We start from the raw sequence: 26392 nt of genomic DNA, 5'->3' as shown, positions 1-26392 counted from the left end.
GTCAATTGGGAGTACGTTTAGTATAGGGAATGGTAACGATAGTATCCGCTAGATTACAAAGTAAATTACCCATAAATAACCATTAATTTTGCTATACTACATAAATATAAATGAAAAGTAGATTGGAAAAGACCAAATTAGAATATATTATTAATTTAAAGTGAAGTAAATATTAACTAAAAATCAAATGATTTATTCTTCTTCTTCAGCGTCACCGTCACCGGATTCCTTGTTTTGGTTTCTTCTCTTAACTCTACCGGCTCTACCACCACCGTATGGGGAGTTGTGGGCGAAGTCGATGTGCTTTTGGGAGTCTAATCTGACCATGAAGGATGGGACGTTGACGATTTGCTTACCAACGGCAATGTGTCTTTGGGTGATCAAGACTCTGGCGTGGTGGATAGATCTGGCTAAACCTAACTTGAAGACTTGGGTTTGTAATCTTCTTTCTAAGAAATCTTCTGGTTGTAAAGCTAAGACATAATCTAACTTCATCTTGTCTTCGGATAAGACACCAGTTCTCACTAATCTTCTAATTAAAGCATTACCTTCGAACAATCTCTTTGGGTCCTTTTCATCTCTGGTCAATAAATCACGAGCAGCTCTTCTAATCTTAGACAATTGGAAACCAATTCTGTAGATTTCTCTCTTGTTCTTTAAACCGTATTCACCAGCTAACTTTAATTCAGCGTCTAAACGAGCAGACTCGAATGGTTGCTTTGGGACAGAGTAAGTCTTGGAGTAAGTTCTTGGGGCACCTATTTAATGTTAGAATGTGTTTTCTTACGAGACACTTCTGAAATTTACGAGTTCCGTCACACACGACAAAGTGTAAGCTTTTATAATAAGTCCTCAAATGATAAGCTTCGTCACACACGAGCACTACGACAGAAACGTCTGTAGAACTGTATGTATAAAACAAAACAGATGAGACTTATTACTATTATTTGTAACTAAAGTGTCGGGAATTTAGTCACAATAATAAGCTCTGATACAATGATCAAATGAACGAGGACCCGAACCTCAATGAATAGCAAGCTATTCATGTTATGAAGCTAAAAGTATTTATTTAATAATGTTTGAATACATACGAGGCATGTTGACTTCTTTTAGTTTAGTTGAACAAAAAAATTGAAGTGAAAAATTATTTACTGCGAGAGATGGACTTATATACTAGCGAGAGTAAAGAAAAAAAAGTTTTTCAAGCAGCTGCCATTTTCTCTCGGTCAAATTATTGACCCCAAACTTACGCTGACCAGCGTAAATGTCAGTCGGATTTCTGTGACCGGAAAATTGGAAACGGGTTTTGCAGTTTAAAGGAAACGGTTTTGCATGTTAGATCTGGTTAAGTAATGGAACTTTGTTAGCAAGATGATTAACTTTATGACATAATGGGTATAGAATGAAGTTTGTAGCGCTAATATCTGGTGGTAAGGATTCGTTCTTCAACATACACCATTGTATGTCAAGAGGACATGAATTGGTAGCGTTGGGGAACTTATATCCCAAGCAGACCGGTATCGATGAGATTGATTCGTTTATGTTCCAAACAGTGGGACACGATATAATTGAATACTACAGTGAGTGTTTGGAGGTTCCACTTTACAGACAAGAAATTAATGGGTCATCGAAGAATCAGCTATTAGAGTACTCAATTACAGAGGAGGATGAGATAGAAGATTTGTATGTATTGCTCAAGAAGGTGAAGGAAAAGCATCCTGATGTAGAGGGAGTTAGTTGTGGGGCAATATTATCGCATTACCAGCGAACGAGGGTCGAGAACGTATGTGGGAGGTTGGGATTAACGTGTCTTGCATATTTGTGGCAGCGGGATCAGCTTGAGTTGATGGGAGAGATGTGCAATAATCAGTTGGATGCCAGGATCATCAAGGTTGCAGCAATCGGGTTGAATGCCACGCATTTGGGAAAATCGATTCAGGAGTTGTACCCGTACTTAATCAAGTTGAACCGGATGTATGAGGTTCATATATGTGGTGAAGGGGGAGAATTCGAAACAATAGTGCTAGATGCACCATTTTTCAAGCATAAGAGGTTAGAAATTATTGAGCAGGAAGTTGTGGACCATTCGAATGATGATGTTTCGTACTTAAGACTCAAAGTGGAGCTACGTGAAAAGGTGGACGGCTCTTCAGATACTACATTAGCCCCGCCTGCCTTGCTAAGCGAACAATTCGCAACCATTTTCGAGGAGCTTGCGGATGAAATCGAGGATGAAATCAAGGATAAAATCAAGGATGACGAGCAATATGATGAAGATAAACTAATTGGCATCGAAAGCCAACCAGAGATTTGTGTAGCATCGGCGAAGGATAAATTATATGTTTCTAACCTAACAAGTACAAAGTCGACATTGAAAGAGCAAACAGACGATATTTTCACGAAATTGAACGACATCTTGATTATCCATGATTTCTCGTTGAATGATATTCAGCATATAACCTTGCTCCTCTCGGATATTAATCAATTCAGTGAAGTCAATAAAGTATACGAAGAGCAATTTAGCAAGTTTTACCTACCACCTTCCCGTATATGCATTGAAACTACATTAAGCAGCTCTACGTTGGTTCAATTGTCATGTATCGTCATACATCCAAAATTAAAACAAGGTATTCATATTAGATCAAGATCGTATTGGGCACCACAGAATATTGGTCCTTACTCTCAGAGTATAGTTGAGGAAAGCTCACAATATAAAATAGGTACACTCTCGGGGCAAATACCTTTGGTGCCTTCATCAATGGAATTGTCATTAGTATCAAATCCATTTGGCAGAGTTTTCAGCTCTGTGTTATCATTGCAGCATTTGCATCGCGTTAAAGAATTGATCGGTGTCCCTGAAATCGGGAGCATAGTTTGTTTCATTGTTGACGCAATAAACTTGGATATTGTCAGTGAGACATGGCAAAAATACATTAATGAACTCGCCACCAGCGATGATGCAAAGAATTTAATAATTGTTAAAGTGAAAAAATTACCGAAGAACGCTAGTATTGAATGGGGTGGATGTAGTTTCAAGAATAGTATTGGAATGTATGAAGATGAACAAGAAACAAAACCCCAGGCATTGGAAATCACCAAAATGGTTGATTTATTTGAAATATCAAATGTAGTTAATATCAATCATGGAAGCATACAACTCATTACCTTGTTTACAAATGATTTTGACCTAGTACGCAATCTAATTGAATTCAACGACAGCTTGTGTCACCGTTTGCAAATATTCACTAGACTCGCAGATGCAAGTAACCTTGGAGGTAACTTCGAAATAGTACCAGTTTTACAGAGTTGGACTTACCAAAAGAGGCCCTTCGCCTTTACAATTGTTTGGACAGTGGAAAATTATTAAATATTTCATCACTAATCTAAATAATACATTAATAGAATAAAATACTTTCACGGCCAGCATGTAGCAAATACCCAATTTTTCAAATCGAACCTGAACTTGGACCTTTGTAAACCAACTCGTCAGGAACGTTTATACCTTTATTAATGCATAACTGGATTAATTTATTATTGTCTTCTTTCAATTGGTCGATATAATCTGCAGACTTGGTAAGAATGTTTAACTCAGATCTGTTCTCCAGCTCATTCAAAGTTGGAGTCAACGACACAATCTTATCAAACTCTGATCTGATATTCTCTCTTCTTTTTTGTTCTGAGGCAATGTGGTGGGCCTATACTTGTTAGTCCCCTGCTTGTGATAAAAATACAATAACGATTACATACCTTCTTTTGGTCTTCAGTTAGGACCGATGCCTTTGACAGCATACGTCCAATGGAGCCTTGATCTGAATCATCCGATACTGACATTCTTATGTTTAAATTAAAACGATATATCTTACGAGAGTCGAGTTTTATTCTATCTAACAGTTACATCCAAAATCTGGGGCTCACCCAGCCACTTTTGTGATCGGCTTTTAAAAAATATGAACCCACGGCGGGAGTCGAACCCACAATCTTTTGATTAGAAGTCAAACGCGTTAACCATTACGCTACGCGGGCAGATTTTCTCACCATAGATATTGACCCCAAATTCGTTTTGCAGACATACCCTATTAAGCGTCTTACTATCTGTCTAGCAAACCTCACCCTACTGTATTCATACTGATCTTATATAAGTACTGTATATCATCAAGTTCGTTTTAGTTTCTACTCTTATCGCTACATTGGGGCTATCGCAATCTATTGCCTAAGTTCTAATAGATCATATTACAAATAATAAGCAATATCGACTCCTCCCAATCATAACAAGATAGACAACGGTATTGTTTTGAGAGTCACTAGTATATAATTTCTAAGTAGCATATACGGGTTCCGCCCCTTCAATCTTTTGCATCCAGCAAAAGAACTTTTTTCTGTTTTGGGTAATTTTACCAAAATTAGTCCTAATTTAGAAATATTTTGATTCTTATTATTATACTTAACAATCACGATTAACATTTATTAACAATACATGATTAGACATTGCCCACGATCTAGCCCACCATCCATTGACCATATATCCAATATAGCCGGCCATCAACTATCCGGATATACATTTAGTCCATATATAGCTTTTTAAGCTCCTGATACGTCATAATCTCCACAAAGCCCGTCTGAGGTAATGGTCGCAAGATCTTCATTGCTGGAATATTAGTATGGGCATAGTAACTATTGCGTTATTTCTCAGTTGTGGGTTTTGTATCGTCGTACTTTTGCTATTTTTGGGTGCTATCATGGTAACTACAATATCCTGCACTAGAACAACAATGCGATAACAAAAGTCAGGTGTGTGGGCTTGTACATGCGAAAAAGATACTTCGCCCTGAACAATAGAACCCCAGACAATCACACTATCTATCAATTTTTCCCGGACAATATGAGCCCAAATTAGTAGCAATTGCTAATACCACGCACCCAATATTTTCTAAGTACGTAAGATGCTATCGGAATTTAGCTCAACCTTTCGGTATATCTGACCTTCCCGTCAAACGTGTTACTACTTTGCCTACTCTCTTTCCATTAGAACATATCCACTCCTACAATCTTATGTCACTGGTTTATTGTTTATATTACTGATATATAAATTAAATATTACATAAAAACAACAAGCCCTTCGCCTGGTAATATTAAAGCTCAGTAAGGGCTAGCTCTGAAAAAATGGTACTTTCAATATTTTATACTCGAAAAAAAAACTAGCTTCTTCTCTTGAAATTATAAAGTTAATATTGTGGGTGTGAGCTTAGAATAATAAAGCAACACCAGCTGCGGCAACAGCACCAACAACACCGGCACCAATAGCAGAGGCACCACTTTCACCAGATCCACCGGAGCCACCGCCAGATCCATTAGAGCCACCAGCACCACCGCCAGTACCGTTGGAACCACCAGCACCACCACCAGTACCGTTGGAACCACCAGCACCACCGCCAGTAGAGTTAGAACCGCCAACAGCACCACCACCAGTAGAGTTGGTAGCAGCAGAGACGAAGGTAGCAGCACCTAAAGCAAGAATAACAGATTTGAATTGCATTTTATGTGTAGTTATTAACTTAGTTTGTTATATTAGTAAAAAAACAAAAATCTTATCTGACCCTGGAATAAACGGGACTTATATATCTTTTCCAAGCCATATGCATTACTAAATTGGTAATTATAATGAAATTTTTTTTTTCTTCGACGCCTTATTCATATACAGAACCACACGCCACGATTTGTATTAAGTATGAATACAATTTTAGAACAGCAATTATACCGGGATTACAATGCAAGGATGGTTAGCTGCGATAGAAAAGAAATTTCCCACATTTGGCCTAATTGGAATCCACTAAATCCTTGTGCGGAAATCCTGCATGATATCAGGGGATGTGCCGAGGACGAACGTTCTAGAAAGCGCCGACATAATTAGGATGGTTCGGGATTACCATACTGGCCCCAGTTGGTGGGGTCTGGTTATAGAATGGTTATAGTACCTTATAGTATGCTTATAATTTCCACGACCGGGAGGCAGCAAATTGTGTTCCAGTATGGCATCACCTTTGATCATTGCAGGATTCGATGATGCAACCGCCAATAGGCCAGTGGAGACGGGTTATTAATCTATTGTATGATAAAAATGCAATAATTGTTTAAACAAAATAGCAATAACTACGCCGGAACAACAAAAGGCGACAGAATAGAGATAGGCGTGGCAGGAGGCCGTACCACGCCAAAGCCAATAATATACGTAGTGAATAAAATAGGAATAGAATGGCGTAGTATGAAGGTCAAGATACGTGTTTAAGCCGCATCCTGGTATTCAAAGAGGTCAAAAGCACAGTGGGAGTAGGTTGCATTTGTTACATGGGGTCAGCAGGGCTCCGGCAGACGACGTAGGGACGGGGCGATGACGTAGGAGCGTGGAGGTCGCGACATTTGGCCATGAGACATTTGGTCACGAGGTACAACTCGGACCTAGATGGCGTCATTAGCCGTCGGAATGATGCGGCTGCCCACTGAAGGAAGGACAAGAGCTGCGTAACGCAACCAAAATGATAATAGGAGCTTCATCCGTACCTCAAACCGCAATTACAAATAGACATCCTTACATCAAAATTGGGTTTATTCATTTTACTATCGCTTGTGCGATTAATACTATACAAATGGCATACGCCATGCAACTCTATTATACAGATCTATAGGCTTCAGTCAACTTTACCAATTTTTCAACCTCCTCGTCGTAGTTCCATCCGTCTTTGAACAATTTATTCATGAACAAATCGCTTCTCAAGCCAGTACCCACATTATACTGACGCGAGTAGTCTTCGATAAGGGCCTTTGCGCTAGTGTAGTCGTCCTTCATGAGATACTTCATTTCGAGCTCGTGTGCCTTGGTGAACTCAACTGTCTTGACAAATTCTTTGAAAATTTCATTGTTTTGCAACAAGTCAATGTGGTTATCGACGGTCAACTTGTTGATCTGGAATTTTTCGAGATCGGAAACTTCACGCTTCGAAAGCTTTTTGTCGGATGCTTCCTTCGTAGATTCTTTTGTAGATCCTGCTGCAGGTTTATTAGATACTGTTGCCGATTTATTTTTTTTCAACCATGCGGCTGGATCCTTCATGTATTCTAAGACCTTGCTTGTTCTGACCCACATACGGAGATTGTTCATGTAGTAATAGTCCTTGAAGTTGATTTTGGTTAAACCTTTTACGCCATATTCATAATCCAAAGTCATGATGAAATTACTTGGAATATAGCTCAATTGATTTTCGACAATCGACAAAACCAAAGGACTCAATTCGTCAAACGTGCTAAAATGGTTGTTACGGCAATTATAAGCTTGGAGCTGCTCATTCTTAACGTGTTGGTCTATTTGACCGTCTTTCTTTGTTTGTTCCAAGACGGATTGTTTAGATTTGTCTGCAGATATTATATAATCATATCTTGATGGAGCTGGGGTTCCAGTTATTGCTAAACCGGTTATATCAATATAGAGCCCTGTATCAACATCGATGAATCTAGCATCTATATTGTTATTACCGTTCCCTTTAGTTCTGTGGGTGATACTTGATCCCACGTCTATGAAATACTTGCCCATACCATTGAATTTTTTGTTATCACCTCCGGAATTTTCAATCACCAAGGACTGATTGAAACGTCTTCCTAAGTTATATAATTCCGCAATTGGCATTTGCACATCGATATCCGTATCCCACGGGAATGCAATACCATTCCAGTACCACGATAACAACGAGCCGTGAGCAATCCATGTCACAATACCATGCTGCCTGGTGAAACTGAGATAATTCTTAACCAATCTATGTAAAGATAACAACTGCTCCTCTTTTCCGACGTTGATACCGTTGAAGAACCTCCAATCATAATGCTCTCCCAACCACTTTTGTGGGTGTTTTTCTAACAACTTTGCTTCCTTGAAAAATTTAGGGGGGTTGTTCTCACTAGTTGAATATTTGATCGAATCAAGATAGGCTGATTCAGGCTTGTTCAAGTTCTCCTGTTCAGACAACATCTTAATGACATTTTGTGGATCAATATTAAAAGACTCCTTAGGAATGTTGATCTCGTAGTCACTTAACACCTGCTCACCGTTTTCAGGAGACACCTTCGAAACCAAGTTTTGGTATGAATTTAATACATTCACGGTTTTCACATCCAGTTGCGCGAACAATGACTCGACCATCGAATTATGCAATAAACTGTGCTTCAAGTCATTCACCTCGTGGTCCAATACGTCCATCTCATACGATCCCAGTGACTCAGTCATGAAGATTAACTTCACCGGCGATGGTGCGCCTGAATACAAGTACGACTTACCCAAGATTTCGTGATTTGGTACCGTTTGAGGACCCGAGAATCCAACGATTTCATATCCTAATGGAACGTCCTTGTTGTCCTTACAATACTTTTGAACATCAACCAAGTTTGTATTCTGTACCAACTCGATGTTCCCACTGATATCAAAGAGATCCTTGCACGATATCTTGTTCCCACTTTCTGCTAACATGTACTTATGCAATTTGGTCAAATCAACCCAATCAGACCAATGGAAGGGCAATGGCTCCTTGGGATGGTCCTTGATCCACTGAAGATACACCGCAAACGTAAACCGTGGATCAAATGGCTGTATCACCGGCTTGACTGCCTTCGAGTCCAAAAAGTACCCGGGAATATTCACCTCCAACGGCATGTTGTTGAGCACCTTTTCATTTATGTCCCACATCTCGTTAGCCGGATCATCGGCTAACTTCTCGGCTTTGATTTCTTCAAACTTGCTCAAGAAATCCTGGTTAGATTCCAACCCATGGTCCTTAGTGAGAAAATTGCTAGTCCAGTTGTTAAACTTGAGTTGTATAGCCCTCTGGATTCTTGATTTATATTGCTTAACGGATGGTCTCGCTAATGCATGGTTTGATGTACCTATAATGATAACAGTAACCACCAAAAGAAGTAAGACTTTCACTATAAGTCTCCTAGGTAATTTCAATGATTTTAGCATCTATATCGTTTTGTCTTACGAATAACTTGATAATTAGTTCATAAGACCCATAAAAAGACCCGTTTCATATCCTTTTTTTAGTGAGGTGTCTTCTCTATAATAAATACGTATGACTAGTGAGGCGCAAAAATAATTTTTCACTTTTCCTCACACTAGCACTTACTCTAAAAGGTTTAATGTATTGTTTCAAATGCAAAATCGTGTTTTATATGCAAATTATTCTTATTAATTAAATATATATCGTTAGGAGCTGTTAAAAATGACAGGGGTACACATTTAGCATAGCATGTTAACCAAGTTTACACGTCTATATCTATTTCCCGCACTAGAACCCCTTCCTCACCTTGGCCCAAGGATCCCTTCACCACTACACTTGGGTTTCGATTGTCGACTTCGTAATTTCCAGGGGTATCAGAGAACTGAAATATGGAGGACGAGCCTCCGTAAAGCACGTCGGATTCGATACCGACGCGATTGCAAGCGACTACCGTTACGGATTTATAGTACTTGGCCAACTGGTTGCTGGGGTGATTCAAAAAAGGGAAAAAGCGCAAAATCCAGTAGTTAATAATGGAGTAGTCGGGGTTCTGGGGCACAAAAGGCTTATCATGTAGTTCGTGCTGCTCGACAAGATGGTTCGAGTAGTTATCTCGCGAGATCGCTCCAACATTATAAGCAGGAGCATTGTTGTGGGAAAAAAATTTCTGCTCGTACATTTCGCTTTGGTGCGTCTTGTCACCCGATTCGCTGATAGACGGGGACTTAGTAGATAACCAAGCCATTGGACATAGAATAAGAGTAGCTTTATTGGCAAAACATGCCAACGACATCTCGAACTTATTGAACGGAGCGGTGAATTGGTATGGATTGATGTCCATACATATTCCGAAGTTTGTGGTCACGGCTGGGTATTCCTTATTCGGCTGCTTGTTCAAGTAGTACTCTTTATCGAGCACCAAACGTAAGGGAGTAAATTGTTTATCGGGATTTTCCTGGCATCCAAACGCTACATCTGTGTCATATAGAAACGTTTTTCGGTAGTTGTATAATACGCTTCCGTTGGGGCCGGTTAATACAGCCGAATTATATATATTGTAGTCTTGTTCCTTGTCCTTTTCTGGGTACCCGATCATCGTGAAGCACTCAAACTTGGTCAGGATTTCCTTTGCCAACTGTGTAGAGCGTCCGCTAGTCGTAAATTCCAAATATGGCTCTATCGCCTTTCTATCTGGGAAGTTGTAGCCAGTGATGGCAAATTCGGGAAGCATCACTAAATCGACGCCATGTAATTTGCCTAAAATCTGCTGAATCTTTTTGATGTTAGACTCAACATGTCCAATCTTCGGGTTGATCTGAACACATGCTATCTTAAGTTTCATTATGTAGACGTATAAGAAGTAATCAAAAGATGGGGGAGTTGTTAGTGTTCAGTGGTTTTTGATTTTTCTGAAAAAAATATCACTTGTTGAGTAAGTGCTCGCAAGGCTTTGAAGAAATAGAATCTATTTACTATGTCTCGATGAAATCCATTGTTTTTCTTATTACAAGTTAGTAATCTTTCTATTTATATTATTGATATTGAAGTATTCGTACTACCTTACTTACCGGATTAAAGCTTGTCAGCTGTATTGGATGAACTGTATAGATAGCCGATTTTTTAAACGATTTTGATCCACAACATCATGATAAGAAGATCCCGCTGTCTAGCTTTGTTAGCAATACTTTTAGTAATGAATTTTGCCATACTTTCGTTACTTAATTATGATCCTGAAGCGTCATTACAACAAAACATTAGAGTAAATCTTTTTGATGTCCGCAGGATTATGTTCAAAGATGATAGTACCGAGAATCCTGAAGTATTTAACGAGTTGCTTGATTCGAAATTTAATCATATATATCATAAGGAGGGTATGGAACATGAGTTATCGGATGACCAGAAGAAGCAGTTGTGGCTATTGGACGTATCAAAGAATGAAAAAGATCACGAGTTAGTCTTACCGGATTATATGGTGGATCCGGATGCTTTTGAATCTCCAAATTTGCATGTATTTGATCCTAGGTTTACGTTGAACTTTGTGTTTAACAACTTGAGACGTCAAATCAAGAAGTCTGGTTCAGTGGACAAATTAGTATTGCCGTATTTCCATTGGGCGGATTGGGTTGATTTAGCGACACTTAACGAACATTTCTTGAGCGATGACAAACAAAGTTGCAAGGAATTCGATCTCACCACTAAGAGTGATCTTAGAAACAGAAAGATGGAACTCCAGAAGGCGGAGGAGTTTTGTATCGACGATGAAAAGATTGAAGAGGTCTTGAATGATAACGATGCAGACCCTGTCTTCAAAGAGTTATTAAAACTGATACAAGGAAGTGAATTGTCCACAGGGTTCCACGTTTTTCAATATGGTGGAAGATCTCGTAAGAAGTTCAAGGTTTTGCAAGCTAAATCATATTTGCATGATTTTATGCCTCCGCCAATGTCGCTTGTTTTTATTTTACCAGGCTCTCGAGATGAAAATGGGAACAAATTGAAGTCAGGAGGTACAGGATTACAGGTAGAAGTAACCCAGGATACAAATAACCGTGTTAAGATTGCGGATACATCATTAGTTCCTGACTTTATCAAAGATTTCAGGAGAGAGTATAGAGAAGTGTTACATACCTCTAAAGATATAATCATCAACATTGATCAAGAATTAGCGAGGTTGAATGATATGGTCAAGGAAAAGATTCCAGTTCCTGGGGATTCTGTAGTTGAATACGAAAGGGTTTTAGCACATGAACAGTTCAAGGATAATTCGTCAGATATATTGGCTGCTTTGGAAAAAGTTCCCGACGATTCTTTAACTGAAATCGAAAAACTTTACAGATTGTCATTGCGCGTATCTCTCAATGAAGGCTACCCCCCAAAATACTTCAATGAAGCGAAGATTATAAGAAAAGAATCTAATTTTGCTCTAGGAGGTCATTACGATTGGAGGTTTTTCAATGGTATTATTAACTATACCGAGAAACAAGCCCCTTCTTTACATGGATTAATCAGGGCATGGTTAACTTTTACAAATACTTATAATTTAAATACATGGATTGCTCACGGTTCTTTATTATCATGGTATTGGAATGGAGTAGGGTTTCCCTGGGATAATGATATTGACGTCCAAATGCCGATAGCTGATTTGCATATGTTATCAAGAAAGTTTAACCAGTCTATAATTATGGATTTAGGTGATGGAGATAATAATGAAATACGTTATGGAAGGTACTTCTTAGATTGTGGGACCTTCATTTCTTCCAGAACAAAAGGAAATGGAAATAACAACATAGATGCAAGGTTTATAGATGTTGACACTGGATTTTATATCGATATTACCGGATTAGCTTTGTCAGACCTGAGGTTACCTCCGAGACTCAATAAGTTATTGCCGGACGATATCAGTAGTGGATCTTCTGATCAAACTATCAGTAACATTGATAGAAATGAGCATATAAAGGCATATAACTGTCGTAACAACCACTTTGCGAAATTAGAGGAGTTAAGTCCGATGAAACTATCTATAGTTGAAGGGGAACCCGCGTATATTCCAGTTGATTATGGCAAATTATTGAATAATGAATACGGTTTCAAAGGATTGATGGCCAAGAAGTTCAAAGGCTATACATTTTTACCTAAGCTCAGAATTTGGGTATTAACCAGAAACTTGAATCAATTTATCAGGAGTAAATTAAGAAATAGGAAGCGGGCCGACGAATACGAAATATCTGAAGATAATGATTCTGTCATTAAGAACTTATCTGACGAAGACTATTTGAAGTTATTATTTGACCAAGACGATTTGTTGGTCGAGTACTTGGTAACAAGGGACATTACGAAGCTTCATGACAGCGAAATAAAGCGCATGATCCACGGAGACTCAACTGAATCACTCCTCTTGAATGAAGAGAAGCACCTAAAGGTTCGCTTCCCTGCGTTGAGGCACGATTTCTTCAATTTCATGGCACACAAACAGAACTACAAATATGAAGATGCTGTATCCGTACTCGTTCGAGACACCGAGCAGGCCAAGAAGACCAAAGCTGGAGAGAAAAATCAAAAAGAAGACAAGCAAGCAAAGGTTGACGTGCAAGCAAAGGCAGAAGACGAGGTGGCTCCTCCAGTTAATGCTCACGACAATAGCGGAAATAAGGATTCTAAACATCCAGAAGTAGAACAACAAACCGACGAACACTTGGACAATGCAAGCATTAATAGAGGCGCAGACTTGCCACCGCTTAGTCCATAGTATTTATATAATATAGAGAACGTGTATAGTTATAAACGTATATACTGATATTGACCTTATACTAAATCACGTGCCTTGAGTACGGCCAATAAAAATTGGTTTGATCACGTAATCAAACCTCACACCATTTTATCAACTTGCTAACATCGGTCATTATAATTTTCACTATACGGACATTGACACGATTGTGAATTAATTAAGATGTTTAGAAGTGTAGGTCAACGTACTTTTGTTAGATTCAACTCCAGTGGACACCACGGTTACGGTGTTTCCAAGAGAATTGCTGAAAATGCCTTCCCAAAGGTCGATAAACAAGCTGGTGAAGCCTTCAAGAAGGCCTCTAGGGAAAAGGCTGAACACTCCGAAGGTATTACTAAATTATGGAAGAAAATAACCTACGTTGTTGCTCTCCCAGTTGTTCTCTTAACTGCCATCCCAATTGCCAGAATTGAAATGCACCATGCTGAGCACAGAAAGCACTTGAGAGAAGTCCCAGATGAAGAATGGCCAACCCAATACGAATACCAAAACTTGAGACAAAAGAAGTTTTTCTGGGGTGATGGTGACAAAACCTTGTTCTGGAACAGTGATGTCAACAGACACATTGAAGCCTAAGTCATTTAGCTGATTTGATTATGCTTATTTCATAGCCTTTATTTCATTCAGCTCTTAGTTCATTTTTGCTAGAAATGTTAATTCCTATTTGTATACGCCAAATAAGCGTTCATGCTTGAATATTAGAAATATACAGCCTATTATTGATGTCTACTGTAGCGATTTGAAATGATAAAATGTAGTAGGGATAATTTATATGTGAAGAGGAAAGGTACCACAAGCCAAATGATTAGTCGCCAAATTTTGTATATGCTTCAATTGGTACTACATAGTTATCAAATAAAGCAAGATGCTCTTCATATAGTAATTCGTCTGATCATTTTAATATTTTATTGATTGCTTTATTATTTAAATGGATACGAATCCACTACGTCACTAATACAAAAACTTTCAATTGCAACACTATTTAAAATAGCGAAACTAGAGAAACTAGGAAGTGTAAATCATGAATGAGAATGATTAAATCAATTCAATTGATCTTATAAAGTAGAGAAAATGTATAAGTTATTTGTTGCAGCAATTGCAACAGAATTTTCCCGTGGATGCCATGACAAGTGTAAAATACTCTTCTTGAAATCAATATTATCAAAATCTCCGGCGTTACTACCTGAACCGACTCCGCTCATCATTCTACGGGTCATTGATCCAGTATTACCTAACTTCTTCGATTTAAAAGCAGATTTGTCTGCCTTCAAAACAATTTCCTCTTGGTCATCATCATCTAATTGCGAGCCTGGTGATTGAGGGAATGTTTCGCTATCCATAGGTGGTGAGGCCACATCATCGTCGTCTTCATCGGAATCATCATCGTCCTTCTGTTGATTCGATTTATTTTTGCCAAATGATGTGGTATTGAATTTAGTGCTACTAAATGGTTTAGATGGTTTTGATTGGGTGTCATTAACAGCATTTGGATATATCATAAAATTGTTATTATAAGAACCAGTCATAATAGATTTATTATCGCCGCTGAATTGAACTTCGAACTTATCGAAAATAGCATCATTCTCATAAGTGTCACATAACCTATCTCTTAAATGTTCATGAACATTTATCGTTTTCACAGGTTTCAGTTCCATTGCTAAATCCCATATCTTCACGGTCATGTAGTCTCTTGAAACAATGTATCTACCATCGTGACTAAACTTGACGTCAGATATAGAAGACGTAATTTCCGTGAAAAAGTTATGCGAAGCAGGATCCAAGTACTCCTCGAAGTTCTTTGAATGAGTATCACATAATGAGTTTGATCTCATGTCTGACAACTTTATAGTACCTTTAGATGAAGAATACATAAATAAATTACAATGACTTGGATGAAATTCTGCACTTGTAATAACTTCAGTCAATTCTTCCATGTTAGTTGGTTTAATATCCACTATATTAAATGACTGATCTGATATGCCTAGGTTCCACAAGTTAATTCTTAAGTCATCTGACGATAAGTATGTCTCTTGATCGGAATTAACTGAGATGGAATTTATATGATAAGCATGGGCATTCGAGTAAATCTTCTTTGGTTGCGCCAGAATCAATTTATCATGCAAAGTCATCTTGGGTAATTTCAAATTTGATATATTCGATGCACTCAGTGGCAAGTTGGAGGAGCCATTCAAGTTGTTCTCGCTGACCAATTTAACTTGCTTTTCCAGGATTTTCCACAATTTGATGGTCTTGTCATTGGTGGACAACAAACAGAGATTGTTGGAAGTCTTGAGCCATTTGATTTTATTGATTTTTTCCTCGATTTCAAGAGACTTTAAGTAGTCGAATTCAGCGTCATGACTTTGAAACTCGGTGTAGAACTTATACTCACAGCTTTGCTTCTTTTTCGATTGGTTCCTCTCAAAGAGAACAACTCTTCCACCTTTGTCACCGGTGGCTAAGAATTCGCCTTGGTCATTAAATTCAACAGTAGAGATGATATCAGCTTCGGTGATATTCTCGATATCCCCTTTATCACCAAAGCATTGTGAAAATTTCCATGTGTCTTCCATAGTCATATTACGTTAAACCATATACTCTTTTTAATAGCTTTACAATTTACCGAATTGTTGCTCTTGAATCTGTCGATGATGGTATACGTGCGATAGAGATGTTGGTTTGGTCCTCTTTTCCTGTTGCAATTTATATCCACAATAAAAATTGATGTATGTTTTCAACTCAATTATACCAGTATGAAAGATATCTAGTAATAGTTAATCGTTTATGATAAATTGAAATATAATAAGTCACTTTTAGTCCAGTCTCCTTATTAATTGATTCATTCTTTACACCATGATTTTCGCAAATGGCCAATTAAATTTTTAGACAAACTATATACAGGGAAGAGTATTTTTTTCTTCATCAATATACCAAAAGATCACGAATCCACCCAGTGGAATGGACAAATGCAGAGGCTAGGGGAGTGTAGTCGAATGTAGAGTAGCGTCACCGACCGAACAATCAAGCGGTTTGTGAACTAAAAGGGTGGTCATAGATCCGGCATTCATAAGGGAATAGCCTGCCACAGTTTACCACAGAGCAACCTTAGACATCTACATCAAGCTAGTAAAGTACATATTTTTTATTATTGAAAGATCATGAACGAAAAAGCCCAATCAACAGTAACTGCTGGAAGATTATATAAAAACATAAACAGGATTAAACTAATTTAACAAGTCATCGTGAAACACTTAGATTTACAATAAACGGTCAGCAAATTTAGTTAGCTTTCTTAGCAGCGTCAGCTGGGTTGACTTTCTTGTCAGCAGTGAATCTCTTCCTTTGTGGAGGAGCTCTGATTCTTCTGTCGGTTCTAGATCTGACTCTGACGATTCTGGCGTGGATGGCACAAGAGACACAGTAGTGCAATTTGTTGTATAATTTTGGTAAAGCGTATTCAGAGTAGACTGAAGCTTCGGATAAATCTCTAACAGCAGCAGCTTCAACCATGTTTCTGATGGTGACTCTCTTGATGGCCTTATCCTTAGGAACACATTTAGCACAGTTTAAACATCTAACTGGCTTAACGTGACCTCTACCCTTCTTATTTCTACCGTTGGAAGCTCTCTTTTTTGGCATGTTGAACTATAATTATGTTAGTACTCGGTTCCGGTTTCCATGGTCAATAATGCTCACACGTCAAGCGATAATAAATCAATTGATACCATTCCCATATTACCCATATCATTCTAACAACGTGCCAATACCTCCTTCTATTATATCATGTCCATATCTTGTTTCAATCTCTTTCTATCCCAACCAAAAATATTTTTATTCATACTGGACTTAATTTTTCACCGGCCAAAACTCTTCTTACATGGCCATTTTATGTCTATATTGTATCTGGGAACGAGGCTAATATCCTCTATTATTGATTATATCATTAAGCTTTCAATGGTACAGTATACTCTATACATACCTATTATTATATTGATCAGAGAAATAAAATAATGAAAAATTATGTATTTTCACTTTTAATAAGATTGGTGAGAGAATAGACTGAGGGTACTGTCGACTGAAAAAAAAAATTGTGAGAGTGGTCGTGAGTGGTTCAGAAATTTAAAGCCGTCACAATCTGGATCACAATCACGCGAAAAGTTCCTCTCTAGGGTTATAATCGCGACTTGTCTAGATTGCTTCCGTCTTGGGATTATTTGATTTTGTGTCACCAAGGATTTTTCCATCTATCATGTGACATATTCGTTCCCTGGAGATTATCTACAGGTTAATGCCGGTCGCACCCTCAGCCAATTACGTTGAAGATCATTTTCTCATAGTTAAGACTAGCTCGTTATGGGGGATTTTGTGTAACTAGTCTCGATATTAGCTGATTTTTTGTTTGTTAGTTCATGATATGTTATAGGTAATCAGTTTAAATTAATTCGTTTAATTTGCATATACCATAGTCAATAGTGTACGTAGAAACATATATTCACAAGAAGAACCAGTTTCTTGAAATGGAGGGAAATCTGTGCATAGCGGGTAGATACGTTGTTTACCTGGAGAAAGTGAAAAAACCCCATTAGTGAGATGTCCAATGAGAAGAGAAGGAATTTGGTAGTTGGACAAGAACGATCAATTGGACAAAGAAAGGGGCATATGGATAGGGGAGTGGAGTGTGATGAATAATTGGGTCTCAAATTGGCGAAATGGACGATGGGGAAGATATGACGGGGACATGGAGGACAAGACGAGGAGATTGGAGGAAGAAGAAGAGCCCGAAACCCACGAATGCGATAGTATGGGACGTGGTGGGTCGGGAGATGGATAGGATGATAATATTGCCCATTGAATGCCTCAGATAACAGATGGAACGGTTCAGATTCAGTGGAAGTATCAATACTAACTAATATCTAGCATGCTTTCTCGTACTATACGTTTTGCTAAGCAAACTAGATTCTTGAGCACCTCAAGAATCTTGATGTCTTCCCCACAAAACAATGTTGCCGCTAAGACTGCTACCAAGTTGTCTGAAGTCACTGGTCCAGATGGATCTTTGATTGGTCCTGGTGCCAAAGAGGGTACCATCCCATCCGATTTGGAACAAGCTACTGGTTTAGAAAGATTCGAACTTTTAGGTAAGATGGAAGGTATCGATGTTTTCGACATGGAAAACCCAATCTTCGAAGGTTCCGGATCTATGAAGGACCCATACTTAGTCCCAACTTACATGGGTTACCGTTATGTTGGATGTATGGGTAAAGGTGGTGACGACCACAAGCCTTACTGGATGAAGGTTGAAGAAGGTAAGCCAGGTAGATGCTGGCAATGTGGTAACGTGTATTCTGCTAAATACTTGGGTGAACCAGGTCACCAACACCATTAGACATTCTCCGGTGTTATTTGACCCTTACCCATCTCAGCTCTTCTAGAAAGTGACTGGCCGTGGATGCAAACGATGCCTCGGTGTCTATTTGTTTACGTTTAGTTAGGACTTAAATCATTTGTTACACTTTACATTTGCTTTTTTTTTCATTCATTTTCTGGAATCATCGACTAAATTTATTGATTATACGTTACCTTTACTCTTTTGTTCATCAGCTCTTATTTTATATTCATAAAATATAGTATATTCATTCTGTTATATTTAATGTAGGCAGTATAATGCACATTCGTGCCATATAATGGTTATAAAGTGTTCCGTAATATAGGTGTGAACTTCCTAAATCGGATACGGAATTTTGGTGCCTCATACTATAAAATAGTGATTCTTTCCACCCTGAATTTTTTTTATTATTCTTCAGCACCCAAATGAAACCACAAGTACTTTTCATCGGTGATTTGAATAAATCATTGCCGCAATACGATGAGTTCACCAAAAAATTCGATTGCATTGAATATGAATTAACTACACTCGAGCAATTGATCGAAGATTTCAAGACCAAATTTCAAAATGTACAAGCTATCTATGGGGCATGGTTAGGGTTCTTTCTACTCGGGGGATTCCGCAATGAGGTGCTCCAGAATTCTCCCTCAAGCCTTAAAGTGATTTCCATCTGTTCGGTTGGGCATGATGGGTATGATGGTAAAGAAATGGCTGAAAAAAATATTATTTTGACTAATGTTCCCTCGGACGGTGCTAGCGAACCGGTAGCGGAATTGGTGTTATACAATGCTTTGTTGAGTTTCAGAAACTTCAAGATCTTTCAGGATAATTTTTCAAAAGACACCAACAATACAGTGCAGATCAGAAGACAGTTAGAAACGGCAAGTTTCAAGTCCGATAGTGGAACAACCACCTTAGGGGAGAAGAAAAATTATGCGTTTGGACATTACGCCATTAATAGGTCTAATTTATCTCCACGAAACCATAATGTGATAATTGTAGGGTTTGGTAAAATTGGGCAAACAATTGGAAAGCGCTTGGCTGAGATCGGTATGAACATTCATTACACCAAAAGATCGAAATTGTCGCAGGAAGAAGAAGCACAAGTACCATATCCAGTTACATACCACAAAACTTTAACAGACACAAGAGATATTGCCGACTTGATCGTCGTTGCATGTCCAGGAACACCAGAAACTAAACACATGATTAATAAAGAATCGATTGACGCATTCGCTAAGCCAATCAGAATTATCAATATAGGTAGAGGTACGGTCATTGATGAGCAGGCACTTGTGGATGGCTTAAAATCTGGCAAAGTGGTATTTGCTGGCTTAGACGTCTTTGAAGACGAACCAAGAGTTCATGAGGAATTGTTCGGGAGACAAGACGTAGTATTGACCCCGCACATCGCTGCTTCAACCGTCGAAAATTTTGACCATACAGCGATTATGGCCATGAAGAATATAGAAAATGTCTTATTAGAGAATGGCAATGGTATTAACAAAGTTAATTAGACTAAGAATACATGCTGCGAAATAGATTTTTATGTTAAAATTAAAATATTACCTCGCAATGGACATAACTGTATGTCAAAAGTATAACTCTAGCTCTCGATATTATCCTTGACTTGATACTGTCAACATAAGTAGCTAAGGCGAACAAGTCCAAAGTACAGTAGTATTTATATCGTTTCCTTATATACGCACAAGTTAACAGACGCGTTCTACGAATAATCTGTTTGGATATCCAAAAGTAGCTTTACAATACCACATCATCCTCTTTACAGCATCAATATCAAGACTTATACCATGCTTTTACCATCATTATTTGTTAGTAATAACATCTATAGTAGTTTCCCCTAAATTATATCGTGTGTATACCATAAAGGGAATGGTCTCGATAACGCTTGAAAATCGAATCGACTTTTGATTTGGTGATCAGGGAGAGACCAACGAACCGGTTTAATTATTAAACATTATAGGCCATATGCTGTCATTATATATAGGTGTCTACAGGGCATTGTACGATTATGTGGCCCAGTCTGATGAAGAACTTAACATTAGTGCTGATGACTTGTTATACTTGTTAGAAAGGTCAGAAGTAGACGACTGGTGGAAAGTTAAGAAAAGGGTAATTCCAGCTGGCGACGAAGAAGTTGACGAGCCAGTTGGGTTGGTTCCATCGAATTATATTGAAGAGGTATGTAATTTGATTTTGAATTGAATGTGATCTGCTATAAACTCGATACTAACATAGAATTTAGGCGCCAATTGTTGATAAAGCTACATCATTATATGACTATGACAAGCAAACAGAGGAAGAAATTTCATTTAAGGAAGGTGATCGGTTTAATATATTTGATATGAACGATCCGGATTGGTTTTTGGTGGGAGATGCTCAGACTAATCAACAATTTGGGTACGTTCCGGCAAATTATCTCGAAGTTGGTGAACAGCAACAACAACAAATTCCAGCACAACCTCAGACTCCTAGTCAAGGTCAAAGTGCTCCTGTTATGTCTTTTGCTAATTTTGCACCACCTCCAACCCACCGTGACAGGGGTATGTCTGCGTCTCCGCAATCACAACCACAATTCCAACCACCCCCAGTGCATCCATCTCAAGCTCACAATGAACCCGAGGAATATGAAATTAATGAGCCTCAAGAACAAGAGGTTCTTGATAATGATATTGATGACGATGATGTCCCACCTCCTCCAATGCCTTCTAGACCTTCAAATGAAACTCCAGTTAGAGAAAATAAGTATCTTCCTACGCAGTACGGCCAAGAAGATGAAGAAGATATTAAGGATACAAAGGAACATAAATTTGATGGTGATTATTTTACTTGGTATATAGATGAAGTTGATGGGCGTAAGAAGAGAGCTGTCATATTTTCAATCGGTCAAGGAAATGTAGTTTTAAAGCCAAACACAACAAATCCTAAGAAACTTAAATTAAAGTCTGCATCGTCTCTTGATCAGCAATGGAAAATTAGGGATTTGACTGATTTCAGCCATGAGAAAAAGCATTTATTTTTAGAATTTAAGAACCCTAGTGCTTCAATTGAATTGCATACAGGCACCAAAGATGTAGCCGAAGCAATTATGTCTATTTTAGGAGATTTAAAGGGTGCTGAAAATGCTAAAGGATTACAGGAGGTTGCTAGAGCTTCTCAGGCTTCGACAGGAGGGTCGAACAGGAAGATTGGAAGACTTATGTATGATTTCGAAGCACAAGGTTCTGATGAATTGATGAGTAAGGAAGGTGACGAAGTTTATATTGTTAATGAGTCAAAATCTAAAGATTGGTGGATGTGTCAAAATGTTGAAACTAAAAGGCAAGGTGTTATTCCATCATCCTATATTGAAATTGTTGGAACCTCAAACTTGGAGAAATTGACAGAAGGTCCTCAAAGACAAAAATCTACGAGAAGCGCTAGATCCTCTAGGGGTAGGGTTGTGCAGAATGATGATCTCGGTCACAGAAAAAGTAAGAATCATCATCGTACCAGAGAAGAGCGTAACAAAATCAGAGAAAATGATCGTATGCAAAGAGACAAATCCAGCCACGGTGATTCAAATGATAAATCAATGCCGAATTACCATAGGGTTAGAACGTGGATTGATAGTTCGGGCTCATTCAAGGTTGAGGCTGAATTCTTGGGCTTTGTTGAAGGCAAGATTCACTTGCATAAAACTAATGGTGTAAAGATTGCAGTTGCCGCTGCAAAGTTATGTCTCGAGGATTTAGAATACGTGGAAAAGATAACAGGAACATCCTTAGAATCATATAAACAGGAAGTTACAAAGCAAAATGTGAAAAGAGCCAAGCCTCATCAAACTGGTGTTACTCAATCAGCTACTTCCGCTATTAATGATATAGCTCCACCTCAACCCACAAGGCCAAAAACGACAACTGCTATTTCGACTAGCGAACCGGAATATGATTGGTTTGAGTTTTTCCTTTCTTGTGGTGTGGATCTTGGCAATTGTCAACGTTATACTCTTAACTTCAATAGAGAACAAATGGATGAGAATATTTTAGCGGACATTAACCCTTCACTATTACGTACATTAGGTTTAAGGGAAGGTGATATTTTGAGAGTAATGAAATTCTTAGACAATAAATTTGATAGAAAGAAGACAACCGCCGACGAACCAAATGTTCCGGCGGGTGGCTTATTTACAGAACCGACTGGTGCGTTGAAAAATAACAATTCAGCAGCGGAAGTTTTCAAAGTGGATCCTAAAGCATTACCATCTCCTCTGAGATCTGAAGAACAGATCGCTGCACAACAAGCACAATCCAACAAATTTGAAGATGATGCATGGGCAGTTAAACCAGCAGCTAGATCCAGTGAAGACGTATCAAAGCCCCCTGCCCCTGCTCCCACTCCTGCCCCTGCTCCTCAACAGCCACAGTATACAGGTGCATTGCAAGATTTGGTTAATATCAAACCATTAGAACTGAATAATAAGAATGTACCGCCGCCTGCTCCTCAACAAGAACAACAACCAACTGCGCCAACTTTAACTCCGGTTAAAACTGGAAATGGAGTATCCTCGCAACCAACTAGCGGAGCAGTACCGGATCAACGTACTGGTGGTTTAGTCCCTGTTCAACGTACTGGTGGTTTAGTTCCTGTTCAACGTACTGGTGGTTTGATCCCTGTTCAACAGACGGGTGGTCTTATGCCTGTTCAACCGACTGGATTTATGCCAATAACTGCTCAACCAACTGGATTTATCCCAATCCAAGCAACGGGAATTTTGCAACCTCAACTTACTTTTGGAATTGTTCCATTACAAACTGGTGCTACCACTTTTACGGGGCAAGCAACTGGTCAGCAACAAAAAACTGGCAACAACATTCCGCAAACAACTTTTGGTCAACCTGCATTCCAACCATTGCAAACTGGTAATGTGACACTTCCTCAAACCTCATTTGGTCAAGCACCAATGATGACTGGCCAAGCACCAATGATGACTAGCCAAGCACCAATGATGACAGGTCAAGCTACTGGTGGGATGCCATCTACGTCATTTGGGGGCCAGTCATTATCTTTGCAAAGAACCGGTCCTATGGTTCCAGCACAGAGAACCGGTGGCCAAATTACCGGAGGCATGATGCCTCAGACCAGCTTTGGTCAATCGAACCCTGTTATGATGCCACAAACATCATTTGGTATGCAGAACACTCTGAATATGTTCCAACAAATGGGAGGACAGACCACTGGTGGATTTCAGCCTAATGTCATGCAGCAACAACCATCATTTGGGGGACAAGCTACTGGAGGATTCCAGTCAATTAATAACAATATGCTGCAACAACCTTCGTTTGGCAACCAGATGCCTGGTGGCTTCCAACCTAATATGCAACAACAGCCTTCTTTTGGTCAACCACAGATGATGCCACAAACTAGTTTCGGTATCCAGCAACAACAACAGCAACAACAACAACAACCATCATTCAACCAGTTCCAGCAGCAACCTGATATGAACCAATTGTCGAATATGTTCCAAAATACGGGCATTAATGGATCAAATACATTTAACCAGCCCCAAGCGCAATTTCCCACGACAACATTTGGTCAGCAACATCAATTCCAGCCTTTACAATCACAACCTACAGGTGCGGGATTTGGTAACGCTCCATCTACCTTACAAAGCCAATCTACGGGCGCAAGAAGAGCTAATCTTCAAGCTGCCACACCTGATAATCCTTTCGGATTTTAATGGTGCTAATTTACGACTTGTTTTATTATGTTCCATAATTCGTATTTTTTTCCCAACATTTTAGTTTTGATTTCCTTTAGAAAATTATTTACATACTTTTTGTTATATAAGTCATTTAGTGTTTGTATTTAGTACGAGTATTTTGTATATTTATATAATACGCCATATTTCTTTTTTTAATATGATTGTTTCAGATTTTCGCTATTTTCACACTTTTTCACAGCCAAATATTTTTATTGTCCTATCTTTTTTCTACTGTTCATTGTATAGTGATTCAATTATTGTTGTTCGCAAATTGATATTACTTAACGATGCGAGGCGCTTTAGAAACAATAACGAATTTCATCTTGGAATCGAAGGAAGATTTGATTCAGGATCCAATAAGAGGGAAACTTTGTGTTATACATAACTTATTCAATAAATATAACGAAAAGAATGGGACAGGGTCCAGCTATACATTCCTAGCATTTATAAGCTTAGTACTCAAGTTATATGAAATTAGCGGTCGTGCATTAGAATTTGATATTGATTTACAAGAATACAATTGGAATGAGACTACAACTTCAATAACCGAACCATGTCTCAAATGGATCAATTGGCAACGCTTAGCCATTCTTAAAGAAAGATTGAACAGTTTGCAGATAAAGGAATCCACATACAAAGAAAGCAATCAACTCTCTATGGATCAATATAAAAGCAAATATGATTTTTTAATTTCCTTCTTGGAACAGCCATTGCAAACCACCATTAAGGAGGAAAGACCTACTAACTATGGTTCGAATCTTGAAGTGAATATAGATTTGCCAATGCTAGATAATCTTTTGACAAAGCCGATAGCTCTGATTAGCTTAGCACAAGAGAAAGTCCAATTGAAAACAAGAAGTAAGCCTTATTACGAAATATGCGATGATCCACATCATTCTCACATATTATCTAGCGTTTGCCTTAAAAGAGAATTACTAAAACTGGGTTTACCTGAATTGCTGTATGTCCACAAGATCATACATCAAGCTCACAACGTGGTTCAACCTGAAATACTCAAATGTTCTCAAACAAAGATACATTACTTGCCAATTTTAAATAATCATACCGATTTATACTTAGGAGACTGTTCGTATTTGGATACATGTCACAAGATGAAAACCTGCCGCTACTTGCATTACTATAGTTTGTTTCCAATTACTACCAAACAAGACGATCACGAGCAGGGTATTACTAAACGCCCATCAGACCATGAGTATACCGTGGGCGAATGTTATACAGAGTACCAAAGGAAACAAATACCTGCGCAATGGATCAATTGTGACGTTAGATATCTTCCGTTTCTGATTTTAGGAAAATTTGCAGTCATTGTTTCGGATCCAGCGTGGGATATCCATATGTCCTTGCCGTATGGAACATGTAAAGATTTCGAACTTTTATCATTACCTATGCACGAGTTGCAAGATGAAGGCTTAATATTACTTTGGGTTACCGGAAGGGCAATCGAAATTGGTCGTCAAGCATTGCAAAATTGGGGTTACACTATAGCGGATGAAATGATTTGGATTAAGTTGAATCAATTGAAGCGTACTATTGTAACCGGTAGAACCGGCCATTGGCTAAATCATTCTAAAGAGCACTTGCTCGTGGGCATCAAAGGGGACCCACCGTGGATTAATAGGTTAATGGATATCGATGTGATTGTTAGCGGAACTAGGGAAACTCTGAGGAAACCGGATGAAATATATGATATTGTTGAAAGAATCGTGGGAACTCACTCTAGAAAATTAGAAATCTTCGGAAGAGATCATAATGTCCGGCCTGGATGGTTAAGTATGTATAAAATTTACCAAAAACTTTCGATTAGGATACTAACATATTTCAAGCCATCGGAAATCAGTTACAGGGAACGTCTCTCTACGAAAAGGAAGTTTCGATGAAGTACGATGAATATCTCAAGG

At 38.5% G+C, this 26392-nt stretch overlaps 14 protein-coding genes and 1 non-coding gene across 15 annotated transcripts; 7 read left to right on the top strand and 8 right to left on the bottom strand. All coding sequences in view use genetic code 12, as the record gives it.

Annotated features, from left to right (window-relative positions):
• Window positions 1-192: 192 nt before the first annotated feature.
• DEHA2B04906g (40S ribosomal protein S9) lies at window positions 193-1098 on the bottom strand (the record flags this gene model as incomplete). The annotated part of the gene is made up of 2 exons (XM_457175.1): window positions 193-758; window positions 1092-1098. 2 exons carry the CDS (start codon window positions 1096-1098, stop codon window positions 193-195), a joined length of 573 nt encoding a protein of 190 aa, XP_457175.1.
• Window positions 1099-1402: 304 nt separating this feature from the next.
• On the top strand, window positions 1403-3367 carry DEHA2B04884g (DEHA2B04884p; the record flags this gene model as incomplete). Its single annotated transcript, XM_457174.1, has 1 exon — window positions 1403-3367. The coding sequence occupies one exon, from the start codon at window positions 1403-1405 to the stop codon at window positions 3365-3367; it is 1965 nt and encodes a 654-aa protein (XP_457174.1).
• A 79-nt stretch (window positions 3368-3446) lies between these two features.
• DEHA2B04862g (DEHA2B04862p) lies at window positions 3447-3831 on the bottom strand (the record flags this gene model as incomplete). Its single annotated transcript, XM_457173.1, has 2 exons — window positions 3447-3695; window positions 3748-3831. 2 exons carry the CDS (start codon window positions 3829-3831, stop codon window positions 3447-3449), a joined length of 333 nt encoding a protein of 110 aa, XP_457173.2.
• A 119-nt stretch (window positions 3832-3950) lies between these two features.
• On the bottom strand, window positions 3951-4023 carry DEHA2B04840r. Its single transcript has one exon. It is a non-coding gene; the product is annotated as a tRNA-Arg (tRNA).
• A 1219-nt stretch (window positions 4024-5242) lies between these two features.
• Window positions 5243-5533, bottom strand: DEHA2B04818g (DEHA2B04818p; the record flags this gene model as incomplete). Its single annotated transcript, XM_457172.1, has 1 exon — window positions 5243-5533. One exon carries the CDS (start codon window positions 5531-5533, stop codon window positions 5243-5245), a length of 291 nt encoding a protein of 96 aa, XP_457172.1.
• A 1131-nt stretch (window positions 5534-6664) lies between these two features.
• DEHA2B04796g (DEHA2B04796p) lies at window positions 6665-9001 on the bottom strand (the record flags this gene model as incomplete). Its single annotated transcript, XM_457171.1, has 1 exon — window positions 6665-9001. The coding sequence occupies one exon, from the start codon at window positions 8999-9001 to the stop codon at window positions 6665-6667; it is 2337 nt and encodes a 778-aa protein (XP_457171.2).
• Window positions 9002-9300: 299 nt separating this feature from the next.
• DEHA2B04774g (DEHA2B04774p) lies at window positions 9301-10380 on the bottom strand (the record flags this gene model as incomplete). The annotated part of the gene is made up of 1 exon (XM_002770034.1): window positions 9301-10380. The coding sequence occupies one exon, from the start codon at window positions 10378-10380 to the stop codon at window positions 9301-9303; it is 1080 nt and encodes a 359-aa protein (XP_002770080.1).
• Window positions 10381-10683: 303 nt separating this feature from the next.
• DEHA2B04752g (DEHA2B04752p) lies at window positions 10684-13284 on the top strand (the record flags this gene model as incomplete). The annotated part of the gene is made up of 1 exon (XM_457169.1): window positions 10684-13284. The coding sequence occupies one exon, from the start codon at window positions 10684-10686 to the stop codon at window positions 13282-13284; it is 2601 nt and encodes an 866-aa protein (XP_457169.2).
• A 201-nt stretch (window positions 13285-13485) lies between these two features.
• DEHA2B04730g (DEHA2B04730p) lies at window positions 13486-13899 on the top strand (the record flags this gene model as incomplete). Its single annotated transcript, XM_457168.1, has 1 exon — window positions 13486-13899. One exon carries the CDS (start codon window positions 13486-13488, stop codon window positions 13897-13899), a length of 414 nt encoding a protein of 137 aa, XP_457168.1.
• A 479-nt stretch (window positions 13900-14378) lies between these two features.
• On the bottom strand, window positions 14379-15902 carry DEHA2B04708g (DEHA2B04708p; the record flags this gene model as incomplete). The annotated part of the gene is made up of 1 exon (XM_457167.1): window positions 14379-15902. One exon carries the CDS (start codon window positions 15900-15902, stop codon window positions 14379-14381), a length of 1524 nt encoding a protein of 507 aa, XP_457167.2.
• A 700-nt stretch (window positions 15903-16602) lies between these two features.
• DEHA2B04686g (40S ribosomal protein S26) lies at window positions 16603-16962 on the bottom strand (the record flags this gene model as incomplete). The annotated part of the gene is made up of 1 exon (XM_457166.1): window positions 16603-16962. One exon carries the CDS (start codon window positions 16960-16962, stop codon window positions 16603-16605), a length of 360 nt encoding a protein of 119 aa, XP_457166.1.
• Window positions 16963-18241: 1279 nt separating this feature from the next.
• Window positions 18242-18709, top strand: DEHA2B04664g (DEHA2B04664p; the record flags this gene model as incomplete). The annotated part of the gene is made up of 1 exon (XM_457165.1): window positions 18242-18709. One exon carries the CDS (start codon window positions 18242-18244, stop codon window positions 18707-18709), a length of 468 nt encoding a protein of 155 aa, XP_457165.1.
• Window positions 18710-19134: 425 nt separating this feature from the next.
• On the top strand, window positions 19135-20226 carry DEHA2B04642g (DEHA2B04642p; the record flags this gene model as incomplete). The annotated part of the gene is made up of 1 exon (XM_457164.1): window positions 19135-20226. The coding sequence occupies one exon, from the start codon at window positions 19135-19137 to the stop codon at window positions 20224-20226; it is 1092 nt and encodes a 363-aa protein (XP_457164.1).
• A 472-nt stretch (window positions 20227-20698) lies between these two features.
• DEHA2B04620g (DEHA2B04620p) lies at window positions 20699-24449 on the top strand (the record flags this gene model as incomplete). Its single annotated transcript, XM_457163.1, has 2 exons — window positions 20699-20911; window positions 20976-24449. 2 exons carry the CDS (start codon window positions 20699-20701, stop codon window positions 24447-24449), a joined length of 3687 nt encoding a protein of 1228 aa, XP_457163.2.
• Window positions 24450-24760: 311 nt separating this feature from the next.
• On the top strand, window positions 24761-26371 carry DEHA2B04598g (DEHA2B04598p; the record flags this gene model as incomplete). The annotated part of the gene is made up of 1 exon (XM_457162.1): window positions 24761-26371. One exon carries the CDS (start codon window positions 24761-24763, stop codon window positions 26369-26371), a length of 1611 nt encoding a protein of 536 aa, XP_457162.2.
• Between the last annotated feature and the right edge of the window lie 21 nt (window positions 26372-26392).

Source organism: Debaryomyces hansenii (assembly GCF_000006445.2).
Source record: "Debaryomyces hansenii CBS767 chromosome B complete sequence".
NCBI lineage: Eukaryota > Fungi > Ascomycota > Pichiomycetes > Serinales > Debaryomycetaceae > Debaryomyces > Debaryomyces hansenii.
Note: the sequence above shows the minus strand (reverse complement) of the source record. Positions and strands in the feature narration are given on the sequence as shown.